Below are 27,168 nucleotides of genomic sequence, written 5' to 3'. Positions count from 1 at the left end.
CAGCACCCGGCCTATATTCCTCCAAACCCTTCCTACTCATATACCCATCCAGATGTCTTCTAAATGTTGTAATTGTACCAGCCTCCACCACTTTCTCTGGCAGCTCATACACCTACTATCCTCTGTGTGAAAAACGTGCCTCTTAGGTCTCTTTTATATCTTTCCCTTCTCACCCTAAGCCTATGCCTTCTAGTTCTGGACTCCCTGACCCCAGAGAAGAAAACCTTGTCTCTTAACTCTGTCCGTGCCCCTTATGATTTTATGAACCTCTATAAGGTCACTCCGCAGCCTCTGATGCTCCTGGGAAAACAGCCCTAGCCTATTCAACCTTTCCCTATAGCTCAAATCCCCCAAACCTGGCAACATCCTTATATGTGTAATCATTCACGAAAAAAAACAAGCAAAGAACAGTCAGATTAACATAGACATATAGGTCAAAACTCTAGGCTGGAAAAATATATTATGAAGACCAAAAGTCCAGATCACAAGAGGGAGTTAAATTGCTTTTCACAATTCTTTTGATTTTAGCAATGATGACATGCTCTTGTCTCTAAAACAATGGTTGATTTTCAGTTTGATCATTATCAGGTGGACTTAGATCTTTTCATGTATTTGAATTTTCTTCTGTTAAATTTCTTGTTTTTTTAATCTTTCTGCTCAGACAGAGATAAGGGAGAAAGATGTTTCCTGCTTGCTGGTTCCACTGCTCCCACAGGTCTGCAGCAACCTACAGTTGAAACAGGGCTGTCACCAGGCAGTTTTCCTTAACTCAAAATCTTCTGGTGTCACACTGACTTGATAATTTTATAATTTCACTGCTCCAAAAGCAACTTTGTTTTGTACAATTAATCATAACATGACAAACCGATCAATTAAATAATAACTTGACATTATCGAATAGATAGACATAGTTAGTGAGTTCTGAGAAGATTTGTAGCTCAGGTTGAGGTTCTGAGTGTAAGTTTTCTGGCTGAGCTGGAAGGTTTGTTTTCAGATGTTTCGTCTCCATACTAGGTAACATCATTAGTAAGCCTTCGGTGAAGCACTGGTGGTATGGCCCGCTGTTTATTTATGTGTTTAGGTTTCCTTGGGTTGGTGACGTCATTTCCTTTGGTGGTATCATTTCCTGTTGTGATATCATTTCCTGTTCTTTTTCTCAGGGATTGGTAAATGGGATCCAAGTCAATGTGTTTGTTTATAGAGTTCCAGTTGGGACGCTATGTTTCTAGGAATTCGTGTGTATGTCTCTGTTTGGCTTGTCCTAGGATGAATGTGTTGTTCTAGTCAAAATGGTGTCCTTCCTTATCTGTATGTAAGGATACTAGTGAGATTGAGTCATACCTTTTTGTGGCTAGTTGATGTTGATGTATCCTGGTGACGAGTTTTCTACCTGTTTGTCCAATGTAGTGTTTGTTACAATTCTTGCAAGGTATTTTGTAAATGACATTAGTTTTGCTTGTTGTCTGCAGGGTATTTCAAGTTCATTAGCTGCTGTTTTAGTGTGTTGGTGGGTTTGTGGGCTACCATGATGCCAAAAGGTCTGAGTAGCATGTCAGTCATTTCCAAGATGTCTTTGATGTAGGGGAGAATGGCTAGGATTTCTGGATGCATTTTGTCTGCTTGTTTGGGTTTGTTGCTGCAAAATCTGCGGACTGTGTTCATTGGGTAATCGTTCTTTTTGAATACACCGTATAGGTGATTTCCCTCTGCTCTTCGTAGTACCACTGTGCTGCAATGTGTGGTGGCTCGTTGAAATAATGTTCTAATGCGGCTTTGTTTGTGAATGTTGGGATGATTGCTTCTGTAGTTCAGTATGTGTTGTTTTCCTGTAGATGCTAGTTTGAAGGTCCCCATTGGCTGTTCACTCTACTGCGACATCTAGGAATGGCAGTTTGTTATTGTTTTCCTCCTCTTTAGTGAATTTTATGCCTGTAAGAGTATTATTAATGACCTTGAAGGTTGCCTGTAATTTATTTTGTTTAGTGATGTCTAGGTGTCATCCACTTAGCGGACCCAAAGTCTGGGTTGGATGGTTGGCAGAGCTGTTTGTTCGAGTCTCTGCATTACTGCCTTTGCTAAGAACCCTGATATCAGAGATCCCATGGACATTCTGTTGGTTTGCCTGTAGGTTTTGTTGCTGAAGGTGAAGTGGGTGGTAAGGCATAGGTCCACTAGCTTGACGACATTGTCCCTGCTGATGAAGTTGGTGGTGTTTGGTGTAAGTGTAAGATAAACACAGTTTTTTTACCGCAGATACTGTTAGGTCTGCTTAGATTTTGGCGGCATACATTAAAAAGGAAGTGAGTTTATATTAAAGGTAAAGTTGGCATTGTCCTGCCAAACCATAGGGCTGCTCTCTTATTAGAAAGAAACAACTGGTGGTAAGGTAACCTAAGGATGACCACTCCTCAGGTGGTGAGAGCTGGACAGTCCATCCAGCTAACTACTTCCCTTTCAGTAATTGAATTCACACTGTTGGTATCATTCTGCATTGCAAAACAGCTGTTCAATCAACTGAACTAACCAACTCCATCTAGATTAAAGGATAGATCAGAAGGGATACAGACGAAGACTTTAACGAGCTCTTTTTTAACACTTTCTACTGACAAAAAGTACTCCAGGGAAAAGACAAACCATCTAGAGGTTACAAAGAAAATTAAAGCTCGTAACAAGTTAAAAGAAACTGCATACAATTCTTGAAGATTTTGGACAGGTTAGAAGATTGGACAGAATATTAAAACAACGAATGGTTAATACAGAAATAAGGAGGGAGAGAATGAGTATGAGAGGAAGCTAGCTATAGCTATAAACATAAACAGAGCGAAGCAATCTCACAACCAACAGATCAGATCGAAGTTCTGTAGTCCTGCCGTGAATGGTAGCAAATAATAAAATAATTCATGGGAGGAGAAGGTTCGACAAATGTCCCAATCCTCAATGATGGAGCATCAGAACACATCAATGCAAAAGACAACGATGAAATATTTGAACCAATCTTCAGCTCGAAGTATAAAATAGCTGTTCCACTGCAGCATCCTCTATGGATCAGCATTATCACAGATGCCGGTCAATTAGATTAACTTTTTATGATAGTAAGAAACACCTAAAGGAACTGGATACTGCAAGGACAGTAACATCTCACCAAGAGTCCTTTGGCAGTACCTTCAAACCTGCATCCTTCCCATCTCGAAGGCTAAGGGCAATAAAGGATGTGAAAGCACCACCACCTGCTAATTTCCCTCCTACAGCGTACAATCTTGATGTGGAACTAATCTGCCATTCCTTCACTGCTGCTGGGTTCAAATTCTGGAATTTCCTTTCAGCAGCACTGGAGTGTGCACTGACCCTCCATGGACAGCAGCATTTTTAGAAGGAGCTCACTACCAACTTCTCAAGGGATGTTAGGGATTAGCAATAAACACTGGCCTACCCAATAGTGCTGCATGAATATAAAAAAATAAGAGTTTCTAAAAGTGCTTAAAAAGAGAAGTTATTATTAAAGTATGTTTTGGTCCTCTAGGGTGGTAGTTTTTGGAATTAATAATGGAAAATAAGGAAGTGGTAAATGAATGAAACTGATATCTTGCATTTGTCTTCGCTAAAGAAATCATTATAAATAAAAGATGTAAGGAACCATATTTTTTTCCTTTTTGAACTATAGACTGAAATTGAAATGGAACGTTGTTATAATGCTGAAATAGCAAGTTAGATGTGCAACTTGTATGAAAATCAGGTCATGTGTTTTTTAACTGTACAAAACAAAGTTGCTTTTGGAGCAGCAAGATCATAATATTATCAAGTCAGAGTGACACCAGGAAATTTTGCCTGGAGAGGAAAAACTGCCTAGCGACAGCCCTCAGGTTGTTTGAATTGTAAATGTTTCTGATATCAAGAAACAGCTTAAGGAACTGGATACTGTGAGGGCAGTATCAATAGACCAGTGGGAGCAGTGGAGCCTGCACCATACAGAACCAGCAAGCAGAAAACATCTTTCTCCCTTTTCTCTGTCTGAGTAGAAAGACAAAAGAAAACAAGAAACTTAATAGAAATAATTCTGATACAAAAGACCTAAGTCCACCTGATCAACTATCAAATTGAAAACTGACCACTGCTTTAGAGACAGAAGTATGACATCGTTGCTAAAATCAAAAGAATTGTGAAAAGAAATTTAACTCCCTCTTGCGCATCTGGACTTCTGGTCTTCAGAATTTTTTATTTCCAGCCTGTATTTTTCACCCATAATATCTATGTTAATCTAAGTGCTCTTTGCTTACCTTATTTGTGAGTGACTACACATCTATCTCAATGCTACTGAAAGGAAGTTCCAAAATTTGGACTCAGTATCAGGGAATGAATCACAAAATAGTTCCACATCAAGATTTCATGCTGTAGAAGGAGAAGTAGCTGATGGTGGTGCTTTCAGACATCAGCTGCCCTGAGCTTTCCAGGTGGTAAAGATGCAGATTTGAAAGTACTGTCAAAGGAATCTTAGTGAGTCATTACAATGCATCTTGTAGATGGTACAAACTGCTGCATTGTGCATCAGGGGTGAGGGAATAAATTTTGAAGAATGAGGGTTGGGTGCCAAAGCAGTGAATTGCTTTATCCTGGTTGGTATTGTACTCTCAAGTGTTGTTGGAGCTGCACTTATCCAAATAATTAGAGAGTTTTCAATTATGCTCCTAACTTGTGCTTTTAAATGGTGACTTTGGGGAGTTAGGAGATTTGTTTTGTATTGATTTGATTTATTATTGTCACATGTGCTGAGATGCAGTGAAAGGCATTGTTTGCAGTCCAGACAAACTATACCTTACCTAAGGACATCAGGGTAATAGAACAGAATATAGAATATAGTGTTACAGTGATAGAGAAGGTGCAGGGAATGATCAACTCTAATATATGAGAGGTGATTATAAACAAGATATTAGAGAGCAAGGAGCTGTTCTTGAATCTGTTAGTACATGTTTTCAAACTTTTGTGATTTACTTGTCACAAAATTCCTAGTCTCTGACCTGCTCCTGTGGCCACTTTATCCATATAGCTGGTTCCTTTCAGTTTCTGGTCAATAGTAACCCCCTGGATGTTGACATTGGAGAATTCAGTGATGGTGATGCCACAATGAAGTTGGTCAGATTCCCTCTTGTTTGAGATGGGTTTTGTTTTGCACTTGTGTGCTGTGAGGTCAGGAGCTTAGGGGCTCTGTCAGAACCCAAACCGAGCATCAGTGAGCAAACCGCACTGATAATGTTTAAGACAACTTCTTTCATTACTTTCTGATAATTGAGAGTAGACTGATAGTGCTTTCATGAACAGACATTCCTGGGCAATTTTCTACATTATCAGAAAGATGCCAGTGTTGTAAGTGAGCTTGGTTAAGGGCACAGCCTGTTCTGGAAGACATGTCATCGGTAATATTGCTGGAATGTTGTCAGGGCTCATGGCACTTGCAGTGTCCAGTACCTTCAGCTGTTTCTTGATATCAAGGGAAGTTAATCTAATTGAATGATACTGGCATCTGTGATGCTGTGGATTTCGAGAAGAAGCTGCAGTGGATCATCCATTTTATACTGTGAGCTGAAAATCGTTTCAAATGCTTCAGCCTCGTCTTTTGCATTTATGTATTGTAATGTCCCATCATTGAGGATTGGAATATTTGTAGGAACTCCTCCTCCAGTGAATTGTTTTATTGTCTGTTACCATTCACAGCAGAATTGCAGAGCTTATGAGATTGCTGTGAGATTGCTTCACTCTATCAGTCTTTATAGTTGTAGCTAGCTTTCTCTCATATTCTAATTTCTCCCTCCTTATTTCCATGCTTGCTTGATTTATATTTACCCAATTTACTGACCCATCAAAAATCTTCAAGAACTGTATACATTTTCTTTTAATTTGGTACTAACTTTAATTTTCTTTGTTAGCCACAGATGGTTTATCCTTCCCCTAGAGTATTTTTTGTCACTAGAAAGTGTCTTTGCTGGGCGTTAAGAAAGAGGTCCTTAAATGTCTTTGCCTGCATTATGATTGACCTATTCCACACCCTCTCCAACACAGCCCATTCCAATTCCCCGCCTACACCCTCTCTGACATGTCCATCCTTGGCCTCTTTCATTACCACAGTGAATCAGACTGCAAATTGAAGGAACAACACCTTACCTTCTGCCTGAACAGTCTACAGCCCGAAGGACTTCACACTGAATTCTCAAATTTCAAATAAACTTCCCATCCATCCCCTGGCTCCCTTTCCAGCCCCTCCTCCTTCTTTCCATTCCACCTACTGACTCTTCCTTCCAGTTACCAACTGGATTCATCCCTCCCATCAACCAACCAGGTCATACCCACTACCTGTGTCCATCATTCTCCTACTCTCCGAACACCAATTCCCCCCTCTTTATCTGTACCTCCCACTACCCCCACATCTATGCCTGAAGAACGGCTATACCTGAAATGTTGACTTCTCCACCTCCTGATGCTGCCTGATTTGCTGTGTTCTTCCAGCCTCCTGTTTGTCTACTTTGGATTCCAGCATCTGCAGTTTTTTTTGTTTTTATCCTTTAATCTAGCAGGAGTTGGTTAGCTCAGTTGGTTGGACAGCTGTTTTGCAATGCCAAATGACACCAACAGTGTGGGTTCAATTTCTGAACGGGCAGCCGTTACTAGGATGGACTGTCCTTCTTAATTTCTCTCCTCACCTGAGGAGTAGTGACCCTTAGGTTAAACCGTCACCTGTCATCTCTCTCTAATAAGATCAGCCCTATGGTCTAGTAGGACTATGACAACATTACCTTAAATATAAACACACTTTCTTTTTAATGTGAATGTACATTGCCAAAATCTCAGCACACTAAACAGTGCCTGTAGTCAATGACTGTGTCTATCTCTTCTACAATGTCAAGTTATTATTAAATTGATCTGTTTATCATGTCATGATTTAAGTTTATTTGATCTCTTAACAATCAGCAGTAGAAGAATTGAATTAATAAAACATTGCCTATTTAAATGTCAAGTATTATCTGTTTCTCGTGACTGTTTTTGCATTTAGATGATGTAATTGATAAATTTATCTTTACAATGTTATCACATGAGTGCCACCTACTGGACTTTCATGAGTTGGGAATGGGTTTTTCTGTTTAATGATTATTTGAGGGCATTTAATCTTGTGTTAATCAAATCATTTACAATATACCCTCTTTGGTTTCACAATCAAGCTGGTCTCCATTTATTTTCATTTTATCTATCAGTTAATCACTCCAATAATATTAATATTCTAATATAGTAGAAGCAAACACTGCAGAAGCTGGAGATCTGAAATAAAGACAGTAAGTGGTGGAGAAACTCAGTAGGCCAAGCAGCATCTGGGGAGAGAGAATCAGGGTTAACATTTCAAGCCCAATATTTCTCCAGGATGTTTATTCCAGATGTTCCACATTGTCCTAAAAGCTGATATTCACGGAGATATTGTAGTTTCCATATGCAGGGTCAAATCTTTACTTCCCAAAATGTTTGAGAATAAATTATTAAGGTAAATTTCTTATTTAGAAAATACATTATGTGTCCATCACGTTCTTGTATTAATTCAGAAAGTGGAAAAATACTCTGATTTCTCCTACAAGCGAGAAGCTACTCCCACAGAGTGATACAGAGATAAAGTAGCACAACAGTAATAATATAGACAAGACACTGATAACAGTACAATAATCTAACTGATATAAAGTTGGTTGAATATTTAAAACAGATGGATATTTACAACAAAGGAAAAACACCCCAGGAAGTTCTTGTAGACACAAATCTCGATTTTCTCACCCAATACATTGCATGTAATTTATATTGGGGAGGGAGTGAGTGCAGTAACCACATTCCTAATGGATTTCTCTTGGTCCATCACACTTGTTGCCCTTGCCTAGCACTGCCTGGGAAAGTGGTACTTGGCCTCAGGAAAGTAGCCAAAATGACCCTGATGTTTCTTCTTCTGGAAGGTGCTCAGCAGCCTGAAGGAAGAAGATAGCTCGGTAACTTCATCTCAGGCTGACATCATGAGGATCAGCAAATCCTTCTATGCCAGTCTGTATGACTCGAAGCCAACTGACAGCGCGGTTTCTCAGTCGTTCCTGTCCTCTATCATGGAGGTCTTAGACGACAGAACACGCGAGAGGCTGGACCAGCCACTATCTCTGAATGAGCTGAACAAGGCCCTCGAGTCCTTCGAAAAGAATAAAACTCCTGGAAGTGATGGCTTACCAGTCGAGCTCTATTCTGCTGTGTGGGACTTGATTGGTCAGGACCTGCTGGAGGTGTATGTCAGTAGGTTTCTGGCAAGTACCATGAGCGAATCTATGAGGAAAGACATCATTACCCTAATCTACTAGCTGAAGGGGGAAAGGGAGGAAATCAGAAATTGGAGACCACTCTCACTATTAAACATAGACTACAAAATCTTGTCAAAGGTCATCGTCAACCAGGTCAGGTCTGCTCTGGGATCGGTGATTCACCCAGAACAAATCTGTGCTGTACCGGGCAGGAGGATCGCTGAGAGTCTCACACTCCTCAGGGATATGATTGCCTATGTGTAGGACAGGGGGGTGGACACCTGCCTCATCAGCCTGGACTAGGAGAAAGTCTTTGACAGGACATCACATATGTATATGAGAGATGTTCTCTCCAAAATGGGCTTCGGGGAGGGAATCTGCAATTGGATCTGACTGCTCCACACCAACATTGTCAGTGCAGACTCAATCAATGGATGGGAATCAGAAAGCTTCCCAGTCAGATCTCTCCTGGCCTCTCTCTCCTGCCTTGTTTGTGTGTTGCATAGAGCCATTTGCCGAGTCCATCAGGAAGGACGTGAGTCTGAGAGGGGTGACTATTCATGGCAGCGGAGGCCTACAGGTTAAGGCCTCCCTGTACATGGATGGCATCGCCGTTTTCTGCTCGGATCCGCTGTCTGTGCACAGACTCGTGTGCACCTGTGACCAGTTCAAACGAGCCTCGGGGGCTAAAGTAAACCGAGGCAAGAGCGAGGCCATGCTCTTCGGGAACTGGGCCGACCAATCCTCTATCCCCTTCACTGTCAGGACAGACCAGCTGAAGGTGCTGGGTATTTGGTTCGGAGGGGCTGGGACGTGCGCCGAGTCTTGGGAAGAGCATATCAGTAAAGTGAGGCAGAAACTGGGCAGATAGGAGCAACGGTCACTCTCCATCGCAGGTAAAAACCTGGTCATCAGTTGTTATATGTGGCACAGGTCTGGCCTATTCCCAGAACCTGTGCTGCCGTAGTCACCTGGATCATTTTCCACTTTATGTGGAGATCAAAGATGGACCGGGTCCGAATAAAGATCTGGGCAACAGGGAAAAAAACACACCTAATGCCACCCTCACCCTGATGGCCATCTTTGTGTGTGGCTGCATCAAGCTGTGCGTGGATCCTCGGTACGCAAACACCAAGTGTCACTACGTACTGAGGTTCTACCTGTCCCCGGTTTGCGAAGGATGGGCCTGGCCTTGCTGCCGTGAAACGATCCAAGTAGTTGCTCTGTTCCGTATCACCTGTCCTTTGTGGAGAAGTTTATGAAGAAAACAAACCTTTGATCACAAGTCCATCAGGAAGTGGTCAGCACGTAGTGTCCTTGAGACTCTTCGGGAAAAGGAGAGGGCGGATCCTGTTGAGCAGTTCCCTGGGCAGACTGTCAAAGTCATTTGGAAGAATGCCTCATCGCCAGAACTTTCAAACTAGCACCAAGACATGGCTTGGCTGGTGGTGAGAAGAGCTCTGCCGGTGAGATCCTTCATGCACGCCCGGACTCTCTGCCCCACTGCATGCTGCCCTCGAAGCAGCTGTGGAGGGAACGAGACTGTCACACACCTCCTTCTGGAATGTGCCTATGCAAAGGAAGTCTGGAGAGGAATGCAGAGGTGTTTGTCGAGGTTCGTCCTGAGCAGCTCTTGACACAGGACTCCATGCTCTACAGTCTGTTCCCCGGGACGCACACCAAGACGAACATCAACTGTGCCTGGAGGATCATCAATTCAGTAAAAGACGCTCTTTGGTCTACCTGAAACCTGTTGGTCTTCCAGTTGAAGGAGTTGACCCCGACTGAGTGTTGCAGACTGGCACATTCCAAGGTCCAGGACTACATGTTGAGGGACGCGCTGAAGCTTGGGGGAGCTGCTGCCAAGGCACGGTGGAGAAAGACCACCGTTTATGGTCTGCCTGCTTAAGAAGAACAGGGGCCCACTCAATAATCGGGTTCCGCTGATACCTCAGCTAAACATCTGCATGGTTAACATACAGACTTGTATATACAAACAATTAAGTCCGATCTCTATATGTAAAGAAATGCAATGTATACATATGAATGGCATCACCAATTATATAGATATCAAAATATGTTTATGAATAAAGTATATTTTTGAAATTAAAAAAGAATGACCCTGACATTCCTTTCTTGATAGAGAGGATCATGCTGTGACCACTTCCTTAAGCTGCTATTTACCTTCTTTTGTAGTCTTTGACTTCTGTGCTGAGCATTATTGAGCTTTCAATCTCCAAATATTTGAAACATCTCTATTCCCTTCACTGCTCAGCCATCTCCTTTGGTTTTGCACAATTACTGTCGCAAAATGTTGGGATTTTAAAGCTGGGTAAATAACAGGCTTTCTCATGATGTGGACATGCCATTGGATGCTCACCAAGCATCTTTGGTGAATGCCTACTCGGGAAACTAGGTTGTGTTTTCAGTTCATGCCAGACAGTTAAAACAGTGAATACAAAAGTTGGAGATCCAGAGGAAATCCTTTGGTTATAAAGTCAGCTCTTCCATTGAAGATGTTTCTTAATAAATAAAGTTCAAAGAGACATGTGGCTATAAAAGCAGGTCAAAGGTTTGGAATTTTGCGGTTAATAACTCACTCACCTCCAGATTCATGTCCATATCTAATAGAGTACATTTAACTTGCCTGGACCAGAACAGTTCCAGAAACATTCAAGAAGTTTGACACCATCCAGAACAAGAAGAAAGTGAGGACTGCAGAGATCAGAGTTGAAAATGTGCTGCTGGAAAAGCGCAGCAGTCAGGCAATATCCAAGGTGCAGGAGAGGATCCTGAAGAAGGGCTCATGCCCGAAATGTCGATTCTCCTGCTCCTTGGATGCTGCCTGACCTGCTGTGCTTTTCCAGCAACACATTTTCAGCTCACCATCCAGAACAAAGCAGTCCACATGATTGACATACTATCGCGCACCTTAAAACATTCACTTCCTCCACCACTGATGTACCTTGGCACAGTGCAGTGTGTACCATATGGAGGATAAGCACTGCAGCAATACACGAAAATTCCTTTGACAGAAATGTCAAAAGCCTGCAATCTCTACCACTTAGAAACACAAGGGTAGCAGATGAATAGAAACACCACCATCTGCAAGTTCCAAGCAACGCATCATCCTGACTTGGAAATATGTCACTGCTCCTTTGCTGTCATTTGGTCAAAATCCTAGAACTCCCTCACTAACAGCATATTGGGTGTACCTCCTCCATATGGACTGCAACGGTTCAAGAAGGCAGCTAAAGAACAAGTAGCAATGGGCAATAAATGTGGGTCTAGCCTACATTTCATGAACCAATAAGTAAATATATATCACAGTAAACAATGACGTTGTATTGGAAAGTGACTCTTTTTGGTGATATTTCCATTGTTTGACTTGATATTAAAGGAAATCATATTTTGAGCCCACCAGTGCCAAAATGTACTCATACAACATGATGTTACTATGGAATCCTGTTAAGTCAAGCATTCTAGGCAGCTCAACATAGTTTGCAACCCAATAATGAAAATCTAAAGACATCCCCATTGAATTTAATTACAATCGAGCCAACAATGTAAATGAACTATCTGTATATTAACCAAGGCACAGAACAAAACAAAAACAAAGCACTCCTGGAGGTAGCCTCATGCTCACTATTCTCTTGAAAATGTCTTTATGAGCCTAATTTCTAAGTAAATAATAGCTAGGTGTAGAAATTGAGAAAAGAACACATTCCACTATACAGTAGCTTATTGGAATGCATCATCCATGATTAATTCTCTACTGAAAAAGCTTCAAATTATATACAACTTAACTTTGTTTCCATAGAATGAATAAATGAACAACAGAGCAAATTGACAAGCTTTTCTAGTCCTTATGATATAGAAAAGGAATACATATAGTTCTCTGAAACATTTTTCAACATAACTGGATGTATCAGAACAATAAGGAGCTAATTTCTTCCAAGGCAAAAAACTGCTTATGGTGTAGATATGCTTGTGAAGGGTGATTTACTGTATTATTTTGGGTTATAGTTGTATTGTGTTTGTCATTTCTGGATTAGTCTCACTATTTTATCATTGTCTCACAGGCAGCATTTTTTAAACTTGAGAGCAGTTCAACTCCTATGTGAATTTTTTAATATAGTGATATATGTATCCACATTCATGATCAAAGACTGCCACTATAAAAATTACACAAGTACAATTGGATGCAAATCTCTTAATACATAATCTGCATTCAATCTCTTATGACATTGCACAACGTGAATTAATAACATCTTCGGGTGTTGAAAGGGAAGAGTTAGATCGACCACAGCACACAGTTGAAAGTTATTCCAATTTAAAGTCAAACATATTGTAATGTTTATATTCCAATTACAAATTTGAATAAAATAGCCTATGCCTGTTAAGCCCTCTTGCTGAATAGGGTGACATAGAATAGGTTCACTAATGTTGTTCAGGGTGGGAAACTGCCATCCCTAACCAGTCTGGCCTACATGTGACTCTAGACCCACAACAATGTGGTTGACTCTTAACTGACCTCTGGGCAGTTAGGGATGGGTAATAAATGCTCGTTTAGCCAGTGACACCATCATCCCCTGAATGAGTAGTAAAATATACATAGGAGATAGGAGCAGGAGGAGGTCATTCAACCTCTTGATCCTTCTCGGCCATTCAGTAGGATCATATCTGACCTTATACCTCAATGCCATTTTCCCACACTATTCCCATATTCCTTTGCATCTTTAATATCTAGAAATATTTGAACATGTGTCTTGCACGTAATATGAGCCTTCAAAGCTCTCTGGAGTGGAGTTCCAAAGATTCACCACTCACTGAGTAAATAAATTACTCATCATCTTCGTCTTAATTAGGCTATTCCTTTTTTTCTGAAATCATGCCTAGAGCCTTCAGCAAAGTGATATATCCTTCCTGTAACCACCCTGTCAAGGCCTATTTGAATATTGTATGTTCCATTGATATATATCAGCTCTATTGTCTTCTAAACTCGAAGGAATAGATGCTCCTCTTAGGAAAATCCTACCATTTTAAGAATCAGTTTAGTGAGTGTTTATTGCACTCCCTCCGTGACAAACATACCCTGCTTTAGCCTGCATGACCAAAACTGCACACAATGCGCTCTCTGTGTGTTCTCACCAATCCTGGGTACAACTTCAGCAAGACATCTTTACTCCTGCAATATTTCCTCTATGGGAGTCCTTAATTACAAAACGAAAAGATTAATTAGTCAGTTTTCATGATAATTGAAACAATTGCCATCAGTTGATGCAGATGTCAGATTTTTAATACATTAACTGAATTATTAACATCATAGAATAAAGCAGTGCATACTTCTGCAAGTCTGTGCCAATAGATACATTGATGAATCTGTTTATGACAGAATCTTTAGGATGTGTTTGATAAATATTTTGGAGCATATGAAGAGATTGCAATGTAACTGGAGCTGTAGAGGGGCTCTTTGGAGCAGTGGTAGTGTTACCTTCTCTGAGCAAGAAGGCCCAGGGTCACGTCTCAATGCTCCAGAGATTAATCCTAACACAATAATGAAAAATCATAATACAAGATATTACACATAAAAAACATCTATCAGTGGAGTAGTGATCCAGTCAATCAGCAAGCCAGAAAAGAGTTCTGAAGAAGGGTCACCGAACCCGAAATATTAACTCTGAATTCTTTACAGATACTGCCAGACCTGCTGAGATTTTCCAGGGATGGCATGGTGGCTCAGCAGTTAGCACTGCTGCCTCACAACACCAGGATCCCTGGTTCAATTCCCACCTTGGGCAACTGTGTGAGTGGAATTTGCACATTCTCCCCGTGTCTGTGTGGGTTTCCTCCGAGTGCTCCAGTTTCCTCCTACAGTAGGTTGGGTGAATTGGCCATGCTAAGTTGCCTGGAGTGTTAGGTGCATTAGTTAGAGGGAAATGGGTCTGGGTGGGTTACGCTTCGGAGGGTTGGTGTGGACTTGTTGGGCCGAAGGGCCTGTTTCCCCACTGTAGGGAATCTAATCTAAATCAATTTCTGTAAAAGACTATACACACCTCGAGACTGGACTACAATTCCCATAGGGCTTTGCGCGGCGGGTCACTCTCCGAGGGCAGAGGAGAAACTCTCGCGAGATATGTCCGCACTCCCTGCTCTTTAGCCCGGGCGACCCCGTGCGCAGCCTCTTTTTCTAAGATGGCTCCGAAGGTGAAGAAGGAAGGTGAGGGGTTCAGGGGCCTGGCGCTGGAGTGGGTCCCTTCAAGCCTCGGCAAACAGCCTTTGGGGGGGGAAGATAGACTCGCGTTTTCCTCACGGGCCGCCGATTAACTCCGTGTTAATTCTAAATCGCGGAGATGTTTGCCCATGGGCCGCCCGCCAACGTGGTTGCTGCAGGGCCTGAGGCCCCGGGGTTTCAGGCTGGCGAGGGGGGAGGAGGGGGGGAGTCTGAGGGCATCGAGCGAGGGCCGTGGTAGATTGACCTGCCCTGAATAGAGGGGAAATGTCACGGGGATTCCGGCCTAGACTGTCCAAGGGCTCTGTCTCGGCTGGTCCAGATTGATCCCGAGTGTGGTAATTAATCTAACAGTTTGAAAACTCTGATTAGAATATAGCTTTATTTTGGCCCGCATTGTCCGATGGAGACAAAACAAAACCCTTGCGGATGTTAGGCCAGCTGGAAGAACACACAGCAAAGTCAGTCAGGTCGGAACATCGACTTTTCCACCTCCTGGTGCTGGCTTCCTGTGTTCTTACAGCCAGATGCCAATGTTTCTGTGTCGATTACTACTACTCTGCAGTTCAGATGCTTCTAGTTGGTGAGCCATAAATGTAATAATTGATAAAACTGGATCTGTGAGTGTCCTGAGCCTAGTGGATAAGGCACTGGCCTCCTAAGCCAGGGATTGTGGGTTCAAGTCAAATTTTAGGGTGGTACAGCGGCTCAGTGGTTGGCGCTGCTGCCTCACAGCGTCAGGGACCCGGGTTCGATTCCAGTCTCAGGCGACTGTCTGTGTGGAGTTTGCACATTTTCCTTGTGTCTGTGTGGGTTTCCTCTGGGTGCTCCAGTTTTCTCCCACTGTCCAAAGATGTGCAGGTCAGGTGAATTGGTCATGCTCAAGTTGCCCATAGAGTCAGGTGCATTAGTCAGGGGCAAATAGGAGTTCTGGGTGGGTTACTCTTTGGTGGGTCAGTGTGTACTAGTTGGGTTGAAGGGCCTGTTTAGGGAATCTAAATCTCTACATTAATTCATTGCAATGTTGATCTAATAGTAAATGGAAAGCACAATTCGCCTTTAAGCGGAAATTGGATAGGTACATGAATAGGTGCTTAATCCAGGATAAATGTTCGGCACAACATTGTGGGCCGAAGGGCCTATTCTGTGCTGTAATGTTCTGTGTTCAGTCTGGTCATTTTTACCTTGGTGTAAAATTTACAAAAGTTAATGACAACCTGAGATGGACCTTTTTGTTCTCCAAGATCATATCAGATTTTCTATCTCAAAAACGCTTTTTCCCAATTCTGTTTGTTTGTTTCATTGGGGTTTGGTGAGCTTAGTTGGTTCAATTGCTGGTTTGTTATATAGTTTTAACAGCAGTCCGGTTCCAAAGCCTGCACCACCTGATGTTATCATGAAGGACTCTTCTCAGCCTCTTCCTATCATGGTCCACCTATCCTTTAGCTGGGATGGTTAGCTCGGTTGGCTGCAGTGTAGAGTGATGCCAACAGTTTGGGTTCGATTACAGCCCTGGTAGAGGTTACCATGAAGGACACTCCTTCTCAACCTTTTGCTTTGCCTGAGGTGTGGTGACCTCTGGATTAAACCACAGCCAGTTGTCTCTAATGAGAGAGCAGCCGTATGGCCCTATAGGCCAATGATGACTTTAGCTTTGTCTTACATGTGGCTTAATAACAACTATCTAGAAATCCAGTGATCTATCTTCAAAATACTTGTCTCCATTGTCCTCTGGGATGAGGAATTCAAAAGATTCAGCTCACTGAGTGAATCTTCCTAACCTCTGCTTAAATGGTATGCTCCTCATCCCAAGAAACTGTTCCGTGATTGAGGTGTTGAGCTCTGTAATAATTTTGCATACTCCATGTTAACCCAGTCGTATTTCGTGGTGTACAGTGTTCTAAATTTGCTAAGATATTTTAAGTCATGTGTAACAGTTATTAGAAATGAATATTTGTTCTTATTGCAAGTAATAAAGACTGCTTATCATCTTTAGCTGTCCCTGCCAAAACGGAGGCTAAATCCAAGGCCTTGAAAGCAAAGAAGGCCATTTTGAAGGGAGTTCATAGTCACAGGCAGAAGAAAATTAGGACAACACCTACCTTCAGGAGACCAAAGACACTCCGACTGAGAAGGCAACCCAAGTATCCCAGAAAGAGTGCACCCAGGAGGAACAAGTAAGTCTTCAAATCATTCATTTTCTTTTCATTAAACTTTATTTCACTTAATAGTAGTGCGGCCTTGTATTGGAAATCCTCATTCTCTAGAGGGGAGAGGAAACATCTCACTTGCTTTTATTGATGCTGAAAACATTAGGTTAACATTTCATATTAATGAACTTACACTTTTTTTACCAATCCGAGTGCAATTTGGCCTGTACTGTCCAATTGGAATCCAGAGTAGCCAAGCAGTAAGCTGCTTGTCAAAGTATGAGGTCCTCGCAGCCAAATGTTGAGTAGAATTCAATTTTCACTGTGTGCTTGCAGTGGAGGTTTTCACTGATCTACGATCTACCGATATCAATCAATTTTGTTGGTCCAGTTAAGGTTCCCTAATCCAATTCGGATGCTGAGTCAAGAGTTCTTTGTGGATACTTAGTATTCAGAGCAGTAGAATATAGTTAAACCCGATTTATCCACTTGGACGAGTCTTCCGCTTTAGGTTTTGGAATAGGAAGGTGTTTCCACATTTAGATACTTTGCTTTTATACCTTTCCATTTCTATCTGCATATTACATGTAAATTGTTTTTTGACTGGAAGGAAAAACAATAGCTTGAGCTCGGATATTTGTTTGTTCATCTGTGATAAGAATTTACGGGAGCATATCTGGTGCAAATGATGTCTTTTAGCGATCAAAGCATGAGAGAGTATGATTATCACACTTTTATACTGATGCACCTTTTACTCTGCGGATAACAGGCAGTGTAGTTTTAGGTTGATGCTTTGCAATACCTTTTGAAATGTTGCGTTCCGGTTTTCTAATAGAGCTTTTATATAGCTTTACATGATCCAGAGTTTAACAAATCAAATTTTTCTGCATACTATCTTTAGATTGGACCATTATGCTATTGTTAAGTTCCCTCTGACAACTGAGTCCGCTATGAAGAAAATAGAGGACAACAATACTTTGGTTTTCATTGTTGACATCAAGGCCAACAAACACCAGATCAAACAGGCTGTCAAGAAATTATATGATATTGATGTAGCTAAAGTCAACACTCTTATCAGGTGAGCAATAGAATATTAAATGTGAATGCTGAAAATTTAAGTATTGATGTTCTTTTCAAAATAGAATATATTCAAACTGGAGATACATTCAGAGGACCAGTGTCTTGAATTTGGAAGTTTGCTTTAAATTGGATTCCTGAATTAACTAGGTTAACGGATGCTTTAGTATACTCACTGCATTTTGTAGATTTTCTGTTAAATGTTCTCTAGCTTCATTCAGGGCTTGTCTGATCTTTTGTTTTGCAGCATTATCACTAGGATTTTAGTAAAATTGGCTGGTTATTTTTAAGCTTTATTCACTGGACTTTACTTTCATCTGCACCATTTCAGAGAATAGGTTCGGCTGTAATGTTTAGCATCCATCAGTGTGGTGATAATGCTACAGTCAGTATCCTAAAATGCCTCATTTGTATTGGGTATCCTATTAGTTTACAGTAAAATATCTGGTTGTGCATTCACCTTTTGGTGAGATGAGTCACTGGTTGACCATCAGGACTGATATTACAAGTTCTCTGAAGTGGTTTAAGTGGATCTTGATTGTTAGGAAGTTTATATAGCCATTTTAGAGATTGTAACCCAAAAAGTAGTAAAGATTGGAGTCACTGCCTAAGGTTATGTGAAGAGTTTTTTTTAAAAAATGCTTTGTGCAGATTAAGATCAGGTTTAATCTGGATCTTGATATTTATAGATGTAAATTCCATTCTTACTGTGCTGTGGAGATGGTAAATTTTTATGTAAACTTTTTTTGTGGTGCCAAATTTGGAGAGTTCATTTTAACAATTGGAAATACTGACAACTTTTGCTTAGTAAAACTTGTATAGTACAAGTAACAGTAAACTCTCTAGGAACCATACCACCTAGTTTAAACTCTGCATGGTCTCAAATAGCAAAGGCTTATTTTATAATAACCCATGGTAAAGTTATGGCAGCTATGATCATCATAAAGATTGCTTCTGATGATCTCTGGTATGGACTTCTCCTATGCCACATGATTTGTGAATTTGCTACCGAGTTGATGAAATCTCTAGATGTCCGATAGGTTATCAAGCTTGTTCGTTGGCTAATTTTGGTGAAATATTCTCACTCAATAAAAATGCACTGAGTCTTCATACTCTAAATGCTAGTGTGGAATATCAATTGGAGCACAATCATAGTGATATATAGTTTTTAATTTGAGTTTATATTATAAACTACATATTGAAATGCCTTGTTGTCGATTTCTAGCTTATTTAGAAAAATCTAATCTATTAACAAGAGGTGTTGTAAAAGAGAAATTATTCAGTTTTATTATTTCTGAAAAATTGTCATCTGTAGGGTTTATATTTTAGTTATATTGGCTGAGTCATAAATATGGACGAACTCTGCTCTCATTCTCAGTAATGACATGGGCATATTACAGGTCTCCAAGCAGGAAGTTGAAACTCTTAACTGGAAGCATATGCTTTGCAGAAACTTTAACCTGGGGCTCTGAATTGAAGAGACAGGATGATTTTTGCAGATGTTTGCAAAATAAAGAGGCTAGAATTGGTGATCTGAAAGACTGAAATATACTGTGTAACCTTGAGTCTTTATCCAAACCTTACTTATTATTTGTTAGAACCATAAAGTTGTGTAGAATTCCTTGTGCAAAATGATGGAAACTGTTTCACCTGATCAATGTGAAGAATTTGATTCAAAGGAACCACTGATGCACAATGATAAAGTTTGGTTATGTATTTATCTGTTGTTTTTGTCTCTGGTTTGTAATGATTGGTCTCTCGCCAGGCCTGATGGTGAAAAGAAAGCATATGTGCGACTGGCCCCAGACTACGATGCATTGGATGTTGCTAATAAGGTAAAGGTCTCTCTCTGTTTTGCTGTTTTCCTGCATAGAATGCAGAGAAGTCATTTGGCCCATCAGGTCTGCACCTTTTTTCTGAGGAGGATCAGACCCAGTCATGGCCCTCCACCCTCTCCCTGTAACTTTGTATTTACTGCAGTCAATCCAACTAACCTGCACATCTTTGGACTGTGTGAGCGAACCGAAGCACCCGGTGGAAATTCAGACACGGAACAAGCAAACTTTATTCCTGTCTGTCAGCAGCAGCTTCTGTTCAGAGAGATTCTGCAGAATGTCATCTGACCCCTCTGTTTGTTTGTGTTCTTCCCATGGTAGCTTATGATCAGATGACACTTAGAGCTGAGGTGATGCCACTGTTTACTCAACTAATTGAAAATGCCCCTACTAGTTTTATGTACATGATAAAAAGTTGTTGTGTGATTGTACTGTGTATACAAAAGTGCAATGTTTTGGTATGGTAACTAACAATATGTGCAAGAGATTTGGTATATGCACTTTCCCAGTACTGGAAAGGTTATGTTTGTCTTCTATGGCTATTATAGAATGTTATACTGTATACTCTTAGCTTAGATAAGCTCCTGCTCACTGATTTTTTTGTTTTGTTTTTCAGATTGGCATCATCTAAACTGGCTTCACAAAGAACTGTAAAATATTTCAATAAAATTTTTAAAAGTTCTTTTGGCAGTGTACATTGAGTTTTTCCTTGGTCATTTGGAGCAATCTTATTAACTCATATAGACGGCTTATTTTAACATTACTAGTATTAAGAATTTATGTACTGTTGCATGTGTTGATCCTATATCTGCTGATATACTACTGCTTTGTTTGTCTGCTGTGGAACCTTTCGCTTGTGCTGCTGTAGCTTTGAAGATAAACACTTTCTTTCCTCCTATTTTCTGGCCTCTCTGTTTCTGTCTTAACCGAACTAGCGCCTGTATTCTGGTGTTAATGCTGTAATTTAAAGATTACAATTGAATTTTGAAGAGCACCTTTTAGGGGAAAAGTTGGCAAGGTTTAGGGAGGAAATATAATAGATTAGTGGATGGTATTTGGACAGCCAAAAGAATTGCATATTAATTCATGTGTTCCTGCTGAATAGCAGTTTCAGTGGCTATAAAGTCCTAATGCTAGTTTAAATTTTGGGTCATACAAATTCTACAGTTTCCCCTTAATTGCTGAGATTTTCTGCCATTGTACTCCTGTAATTTTCAAGTAAAAGACTTTTGGACTGAGTTCGTGGTAGTTTCCAGGGAAGCTAACTAGCCTACTTGTCATTACCTTGGCAGACTGTTTCACTATAGATGTGCCTCTGGTAGCATTTTAGATTCAGCTCACTTAGCTGAAGAATGTTTGGCATAAGAAATCTGGCTGTAGTCACAAGCTTTTAATGTTCTACCGCATAGCAGTAACAGGATAGGTCAGAGTCAGCATGGATTTATGAAGGGAAATCCTGCTTGACTAATCTTCTGGAATTTTTTGATGTAACTCAGGATGGACAAGGGAGATCCAGTGGATGTAGTGTACCTGGACTTTCAGAAAGACTTTTGATAAAGTCCCACATAGGAGGTTAGTGAGCAACGTTAGGGCAAAATACTGACTTGCATTGAAAATTGGTTGGCTGACAGGAAACAAAGTAGTGATAATGCCTTTCGGAATGGCAGGCGGTGACCAGTGGGATGCCACCGGGATCAGTGCTGGGGCTGCAGCTTTTTACAATGTACACTAATGATATAGATGGTATTAAAAGTAATATTAGCAAATTTGCTGATGATACAAAGCTGGGTGGCAGGGTGAAATGTGAGGAGGATGTTAGGAGATTACAGGGTGACTTGGACATGCTGGGTGAGTGGACAGATGCATGGCAGATAAATGTGTGGTTATCCACTTTGGTGGCAAGAACAGGAAGGCAGATTACTACCTAAATGGGGCAGTACAACGAGATCTGATGTTCTTGTACATCAGGAGAAAGTGAGGTCTGCAGGTGCTGGAGATCAGAGCTGAAAATGTGTTGCTGGAAAAGGGCTTATGCCCGAAACATCGAATCTCCTGTTCCTTGGATGCTGCCTGACCTGCGCTTTTCCAGCAACACATTTTCAGTTCTTGTACATCAGACAATGAAAGCAAGCATGCAGGTACAGCAGGCAGTGAAGAAAGCTAATAGCATGCTGGCCTTCATAACAAGAGGAATTGAGTATAGAAGCAAAGACGTTCTTCTGCAGCTGTATGGGGCCCTGGTGAGACCGCACCTGGAATATCGTGTGCAGTCTTGGTCTCCAAATTTGAGGAAGGACATTCTGCCTATTGAGGGAGTGCAGCATAGATTCACGAGGTCAATTTCTGGAATGGCGGGACTATCTTATGCTGGAAGATTGGAGGAACTGGGCTTGTATACGCTTGAGTTTAGAAGGCTGAGGGGGGATCTGATTGAGATGTACAAGATTATTAAAGGATTGGACACTCTGGAGGCAGGAAGCATGTTTCTGCTGATGGGTGAATCCTGAATCAGAGGACACAGTTTAAAAATAAGGGTAGACCGTTTAGAACAGAGTTGAGGAGAAACTTCTTCACCCAGAGTGGTGTGTGTGTGGAATGCTCTGTCCCAGAAGGCTGTGGAGGCCAAATCTCTGGACTCTTTCTTGAAAGAATTGGATAGAGCTCTTAAGGATAGTGGAATCAAGGATTATGGGGATAAGACAGGAACCGGATATGATTGAGGATGATCAGCCATGATCATGAATGGCCTACTCCTGTACCTATTGTCTGTCTATAGATTAGGTGTCTAGTGTACAATTAAACTCAGGCTCACTTTGGGAGTCTTGGTGGTTGAGAGTCGAGCTTAGCAGCTCTAAACATCCAGATCAATAATTGATCAAATGGACCAGAGCTAGCTCACTGTTGGTCTACCATTCTAGGTTATTAATCACCAGAAACATTCCTCTGAGTGAGCGGGTAATGCATAATATGCAGCATCCTATTTGGCATAAAGAAAATGGGAACCTTGATGGTGTTAATGAAGAAGTAGAGTCTAGAGAAAGCAGATAAAAAACAGCTCACATTAGAGAAGAGGAAATTTGGAAGGTCTTAGATGATATAAAGATAGATCAAGTCGCAGAGATTTATCCAACGTATCCCAGTTGTGGGAAGAGAGAGAGGAAATTACGAGAGCTCCTTGCAGAAATATTTGCATCATCTATAATTGTGCGGTGCCTGATGGCTGGAGGGTGGCTAATGTACCTTTTCTTTAAGAAGGGTTGTAAGGAGAAACCGGGGAATTATAGACTTGTCAGACTTTCTTTGGTTGTGGGTAAATTGTTGGAGGTGATTATAAAAAGATAGGATTTATGGACATTGAGAGGCAAAAAATGATTAAGATAGTCAGTATGGTTTTGTGCAAGGAAAATAGTGTCTCTCAAACTTAACTTTTGTGAGGAAGTTACCAAAAATTGGCCGAGCAGGAGACATTTATTTGGATTTTAGTAGAGCCTTTGACAAGATTCTGCATGGTAGACTAGCTAGAAAAGTTAGGACACATGGGATTTGGGGTGAGCTTGCCAATTGGCTATGTAATTGGTTTAATGGCAGGAGACGAGTAATGGTGAGGGGTTGCTTTTCAGACTGGAAGCTTGTGACCAACACTGTTGCACAGGGATCAGTTCTGGGACCTCTTGTTTGTCATTTATATAAATGATTTTGGATGAATATTGAAAGCGTGGTTAAGTTTATGGAGGACACAAATTGTCACTGTAGACAGTGAAGGGGTTTTCTAAGATTTACAAAGGGATCTTGATCAAGTGGTCACAGGGCTAGAAAATGGCAAATGGAGTTCAAGGTATTGCATTTTGGTATAACGAACAAGGGTGGGGCTTAGCACTACCCAAAGTGTGGTGCTGGAAAAGCACAGCTGGTCAGGCAGCATCCAAGGAGCAGGAGATGAAGAGCTTATGCTAGAAACATTGACTCTCCTGCTCCTCGGACACTGCCTAACAGGCTGTGCTTTTCTAATGCCACATGTTTTGACTGATCTCCAGCATCTGCAGTCCTCACTTTCTCCTTTTGGGTAGTGGTATAGAACACTGTTGGGGCGGCATGGTGGGGCAGTGGTTAGCCTCACAGCACCAGGGTCCCAGGTTCGATTCCAACCTTGGGTGACTGTGTGTGGAGTTTGCACATGCTTCCCATGTCTGCGTGGGATTCCTCCTACAGTCCAAAAATGTGCAGGTCAGGTGAATTGGCAATGCTAAATTGCCCAAAGTGCATTAGTCAGAGAGAAATGGGTCTGGGTGGGTTACTAATCGGAGGGTTGGTGTGGACTAGATGGGCCAAAAGGCCTGTTTCCACATTGTAGGGAATCGAATAAAGCTATCTAATCTAACATAGGGACCTAAGGGTTCAGGTATATAATTCTTTAAAGTTTGTCTCATAGACAGGCTGGTTGAAAAGGTGTTTGGCACACTTGCCTTTGTTGCTTAGTCCTTTTGAGTATAGGAGTAAGGAAATTATGTTTAGGTTGTGCAAGACATTGGCAAGGCCTCCTTTGGATTACTGTCTGGTTCTGGCTATCCAGTTAATAGGAAGGATATTGTCATGCTGGAGAAGGTTCAGAACAGATTTACCAAGATGTTGCTGGGTATGGAAGGTTTGAGTTTTAAAGGCTGGATAGGCCCTAACCTCACCATCAAACCAGTGGATAAAAGGGGTGCAGTGGTAGTTTAGCACACTTACCTCTACACTGCTGAAGTCAGGTGCCAACTCGAAGACACCTCCTCCTCCCACTCCCCATCACCAAACCATCAGCTCCCAGACCATACACAACCTCATTACCTCAGGAGATCTTCCAACCTCGTAGTCCGGGAACCCCGCACCACCCATTCTACCTCCTTCCCAAGATCCACAAGCCTGACCACCCCAGCTGACCCATTGTCTCAGCATGCTCCTGCACCACCAAACTCATCTCCACCTACCTCGATACTGTCCTATTCCCCCCCTAGTCCAGGAACTCCCCACATATGTTCGAGACACCGCCCTTCCAATTACAAGACTTCAGTTTCCCTGACCTCCAACACCTCATCTTCACCCTGGACAATCAATCCCCCTACACCTCCCTCCGCCATGAGCAGGGCCTCCAAGTCCTCAGTTTCTTCCTCTCCCGAACATTCCCACCAGTACCCTTCCACTGACACTCATTTGTTTGGCTGAATTGGTCCTCACCCTCAACAATTTCTCCTTTCGAATCCTCCCACTTCATCCAGACGAACGTGGTAGCCATGGGCCCCAGCTGTGCCTGTCTCTTTGGCTATGTAGAACAGTCAGTCTTGCGTAGTTACACCAGCACCTCTTTCCTCTTCCCCCCCCCCCCACACACACGCTTCCTCACTACACTAATGACTGCATCAATGCCACTTTGTGCTCCTGCAAGGTGGTTGAGCAGTTCATCAACTTCAACACATTCCACCCCAACCTTAACTTCACCTGGACCATCTCTGACACCTGCCTCACCTTCCTGGACCTCTCCATCATTGACGACTGACTCAACACTGACGACTGTTTTTTACAAACCCACTGACTCCCACAGCTACCTGGATTACACCTCTTCCCACTCTACCTCCTGCAAAAATTCTATCCCGTATTCCCAATTCCTCTGCCTCTGTCGTATCTGCTCCCAGGAGGACCAGTTCCACCAGAGAACACACCAGATGGCCTCCTTATTTAAAGACTGTAATTTCCCCTCCCACATGGTTGACGATGCCCTCCAATGCATCTCATCCACATCCCATACCTCTGCCCTCAAACCCCACCTCTGCCCTCAAACCCCACCTCTCCAACGGCAACAAGAACAGAACCCCTTGGTCCTCATCTTTCACCCCACCAACCTTGGCATAAACCGCATCATCCACTGACAATTTTGTCACCTACAAACGGACCCCACCACCAGAGAGATATTTCTCTTCCCACCCCTATCCGCTTTCAGCAAAGACCGTTCCCTCTGTGACTACCTGGTCAGATCCATGACCCCCAACAACCCACCTTCCCCTGCCACTGCAGGAATTGCAACACCTCTCACCGCCCCCCCCCCCCCCCCCCCCACCTCCATCCAAGGCCCCAAAGGAGCCTTCCACATCCACAAAGTTTCACCTGCACATTCACAAATGTAATTTATTGTATCTTGCAGGACACCCGCACCAATTAACCCCACCGAACATTTCAACTCCCCCTCCCACTCTGCTGAGAACATGCAGGTCCTGGGCCTCCTCCACCACCACACTCTCACTGCCTGATGCCTGGAAGAAGAACGCCTCATCTTCCACCTTGGAACACTTCAACCCCAGGGCATCAATGTGGACTTCACCAGTTTCCTCATTTCAACTCCCCCCTCCCCCTCCCCCTCCCCAACCTTACCCCAGTTCCAACCTGCCAGCTCAGCACCATCCTCGTGACTTGTCCTACCGGCCAATCTTCCTTCCCACCTATCCGCTCCACCCTCCTCTCCAACCTATCACCTTCATCCCCACCTCCATCCCACCTATTGTACTCTTAGCTACCTTTCCCCAGCCCCACCCACCTCCCATTTCTCTGCACCCTGGAGGCGCTCAGCTTTGTTCCTGATGAAGGGTTTTTGCCTGAAATGTCGATTTTCCTGCTCCTTGAATGCTGCCTGACCTGCTATGCTTTTCCAGACCCACTCTAATTTTGACTCTGATGTCCAGCATCTGCTGTCCTTACTTTCGCCTGAGATGTTTTTCATTGGAGAATAGGAGGTTGAGAGATGATCTGATAATTTATAAAATGAGATGTAGATATTGGAAGCAGATTTGCTCACTGAGCTGCCAAGGTTCATTTCCAGACGTTTCGTCACCTTACTAGTAACAGCATCAGTGGGTAAAAAATGAGGTCTGCAGATGCTGGAGATCACAGCTGAAAATGTGTTGCTGGTCAAAGCACAGCAGGCCAGGCAGCATCTCAGGAATAGAGAATTCGACGTTTCGAGCATAAGCCCTTCATCAGGAATGAAGGGCTTATGCTCGAAACGTCGAATTCTCTATTCCTGAGATGCTGCCTGGCCTGCTGTGCTTTGACCAGCAACACATTTTCAGCAGACATCATCAGTGGCCCCTGGGCAAAGCTTTGCCTGGAGGCCCACTGAAGATGTTACCTAGTAGGGTGATGAAACGTCTGGAAATGAACCTTCTAGCTCAGCGAGCAAACCTCAACCTGAACCTCCAACCTGAGCTACGAATCTTCTCAAACCTTGTCATGAGGTGTAGGTAGTTAATGGTAGTTGTCTTTTTCGTAGGACGGGGAATTTCAAGACTTAAGGGTCAGATTTCTAAGGTGAGGCGAGAGATTTAAAGACATGAGGCTTTTTTTTAACACAGGATGATTTGTGCGGAATGAACATCCTGAGAAAACAGTGGGTGTGGGTACAATTGCAATGTTTAAAAGACATTTTGGATAGGTAGTGCCAGGAGCAGGCAGGTGGGATTGGTTTAGTTTGGGATCATGTTCGGCATGGACTGGTTGGGCCGAAGGGCCTTTCTCCGTGCTGTATGTCTTTTGATTCTAATGGG

At 42.3% G+C, this 27,168-nt stretch overlaps 1 protein-coding gene and 2 non-coding genes across 3 annotated transcripts; all 3 read left to right on the top strand.

The window, feature by feature from the left end:
• The first annotated feature begins 14,430 nt into the window (after positions 1 to 14,430).
• rpl23a (ribosomal protein L23a) lies at positions 14,431 to 20,278 on the top strand. The gene is made up of 5 exons (XM_060848061.1): positions 14,431 to 14,523; positions 16,532 to 16,712; positions 17,587 to 17,763; positions 19,528 to 19,597; positions 20,214 to 20,278. The coding sequence occupies exons 1-5, from the start codon at positions 14,499 to 14,501 to the stop codon at positions 20,226 to 20,228; spliced, it is 468 nt and encodes a 155-aa protein (XP_060704044.1). The 5' UTR covers positions 14,431 to 14,498; the 3' UTR covers positions 20,229 to 20,278.
• On the top strand, positions 17,364 to 17,434 carry LOC132830625 (small nucleolar RNA Z17). Its single transcript, XR_009646405.1, has one exon. It is a non-coding gene; the product is annotated as a small nucleolar RNA Z17 (small nucleolar RNA).
• Positions 19,387 to 19,456, top strand: LOC132830624 (small nucleolar RNA SNORD42). Its single transcript, XR_009646404.1, has one exon. It is a non-coding gene; the product is annotated as a small nucleolar RNA SNORD42 (small nucleolar RNA).
• Positions 20,279 to 27,168: the final 6,890 nt, after the last annotated feature.

This window comes from Hemiscyllium ocellatum, chromosome 31, assembly GCF_020745735.1.
Source record: "Hemiscyllium ocellatum isolate sHemOce1 chromosome 31, sHemOce1.pat.X.cur, whole genome shotgun sequence".
Classification (NCBI taxonomy): Eukaryota; Metazoa; Chordata; class Chondrichthyes; order Orectolobiformes; family Hemiscylliidae; genus Hemiscyllium; species Hemiscyllium ocellatum.
This window is presented reverse-complemented; position numbering and strand designations above follow the sequence as displayed.

What these genes read in the sequence shown, in the direction of transcription:
- rpl23a (XM_060848061.1), top strand. Translation starts at nt 14,499, where the DNA reads ATGGCTCCGAAGGTGAAGAAGGAAG. An exon ending in TCCGAAGGTGAAGAAGGAAG is followed by an intron (nt 14,524 to 16,531) that starts GTGAGGGGTTCA and finishes TATCATCTTTAG; the next exon opens with CTGTCCCTGCCAAAACGGAG. An exon ending in AAAGTCAACACTCTTATCAG is followed by an intron (nt 17,764 to 19,527) that starts GTGAGCAATAGA and finishes GTCTCTCGCCAG; the next exon opens with GCCTGATGGTGAAAAGAAAG.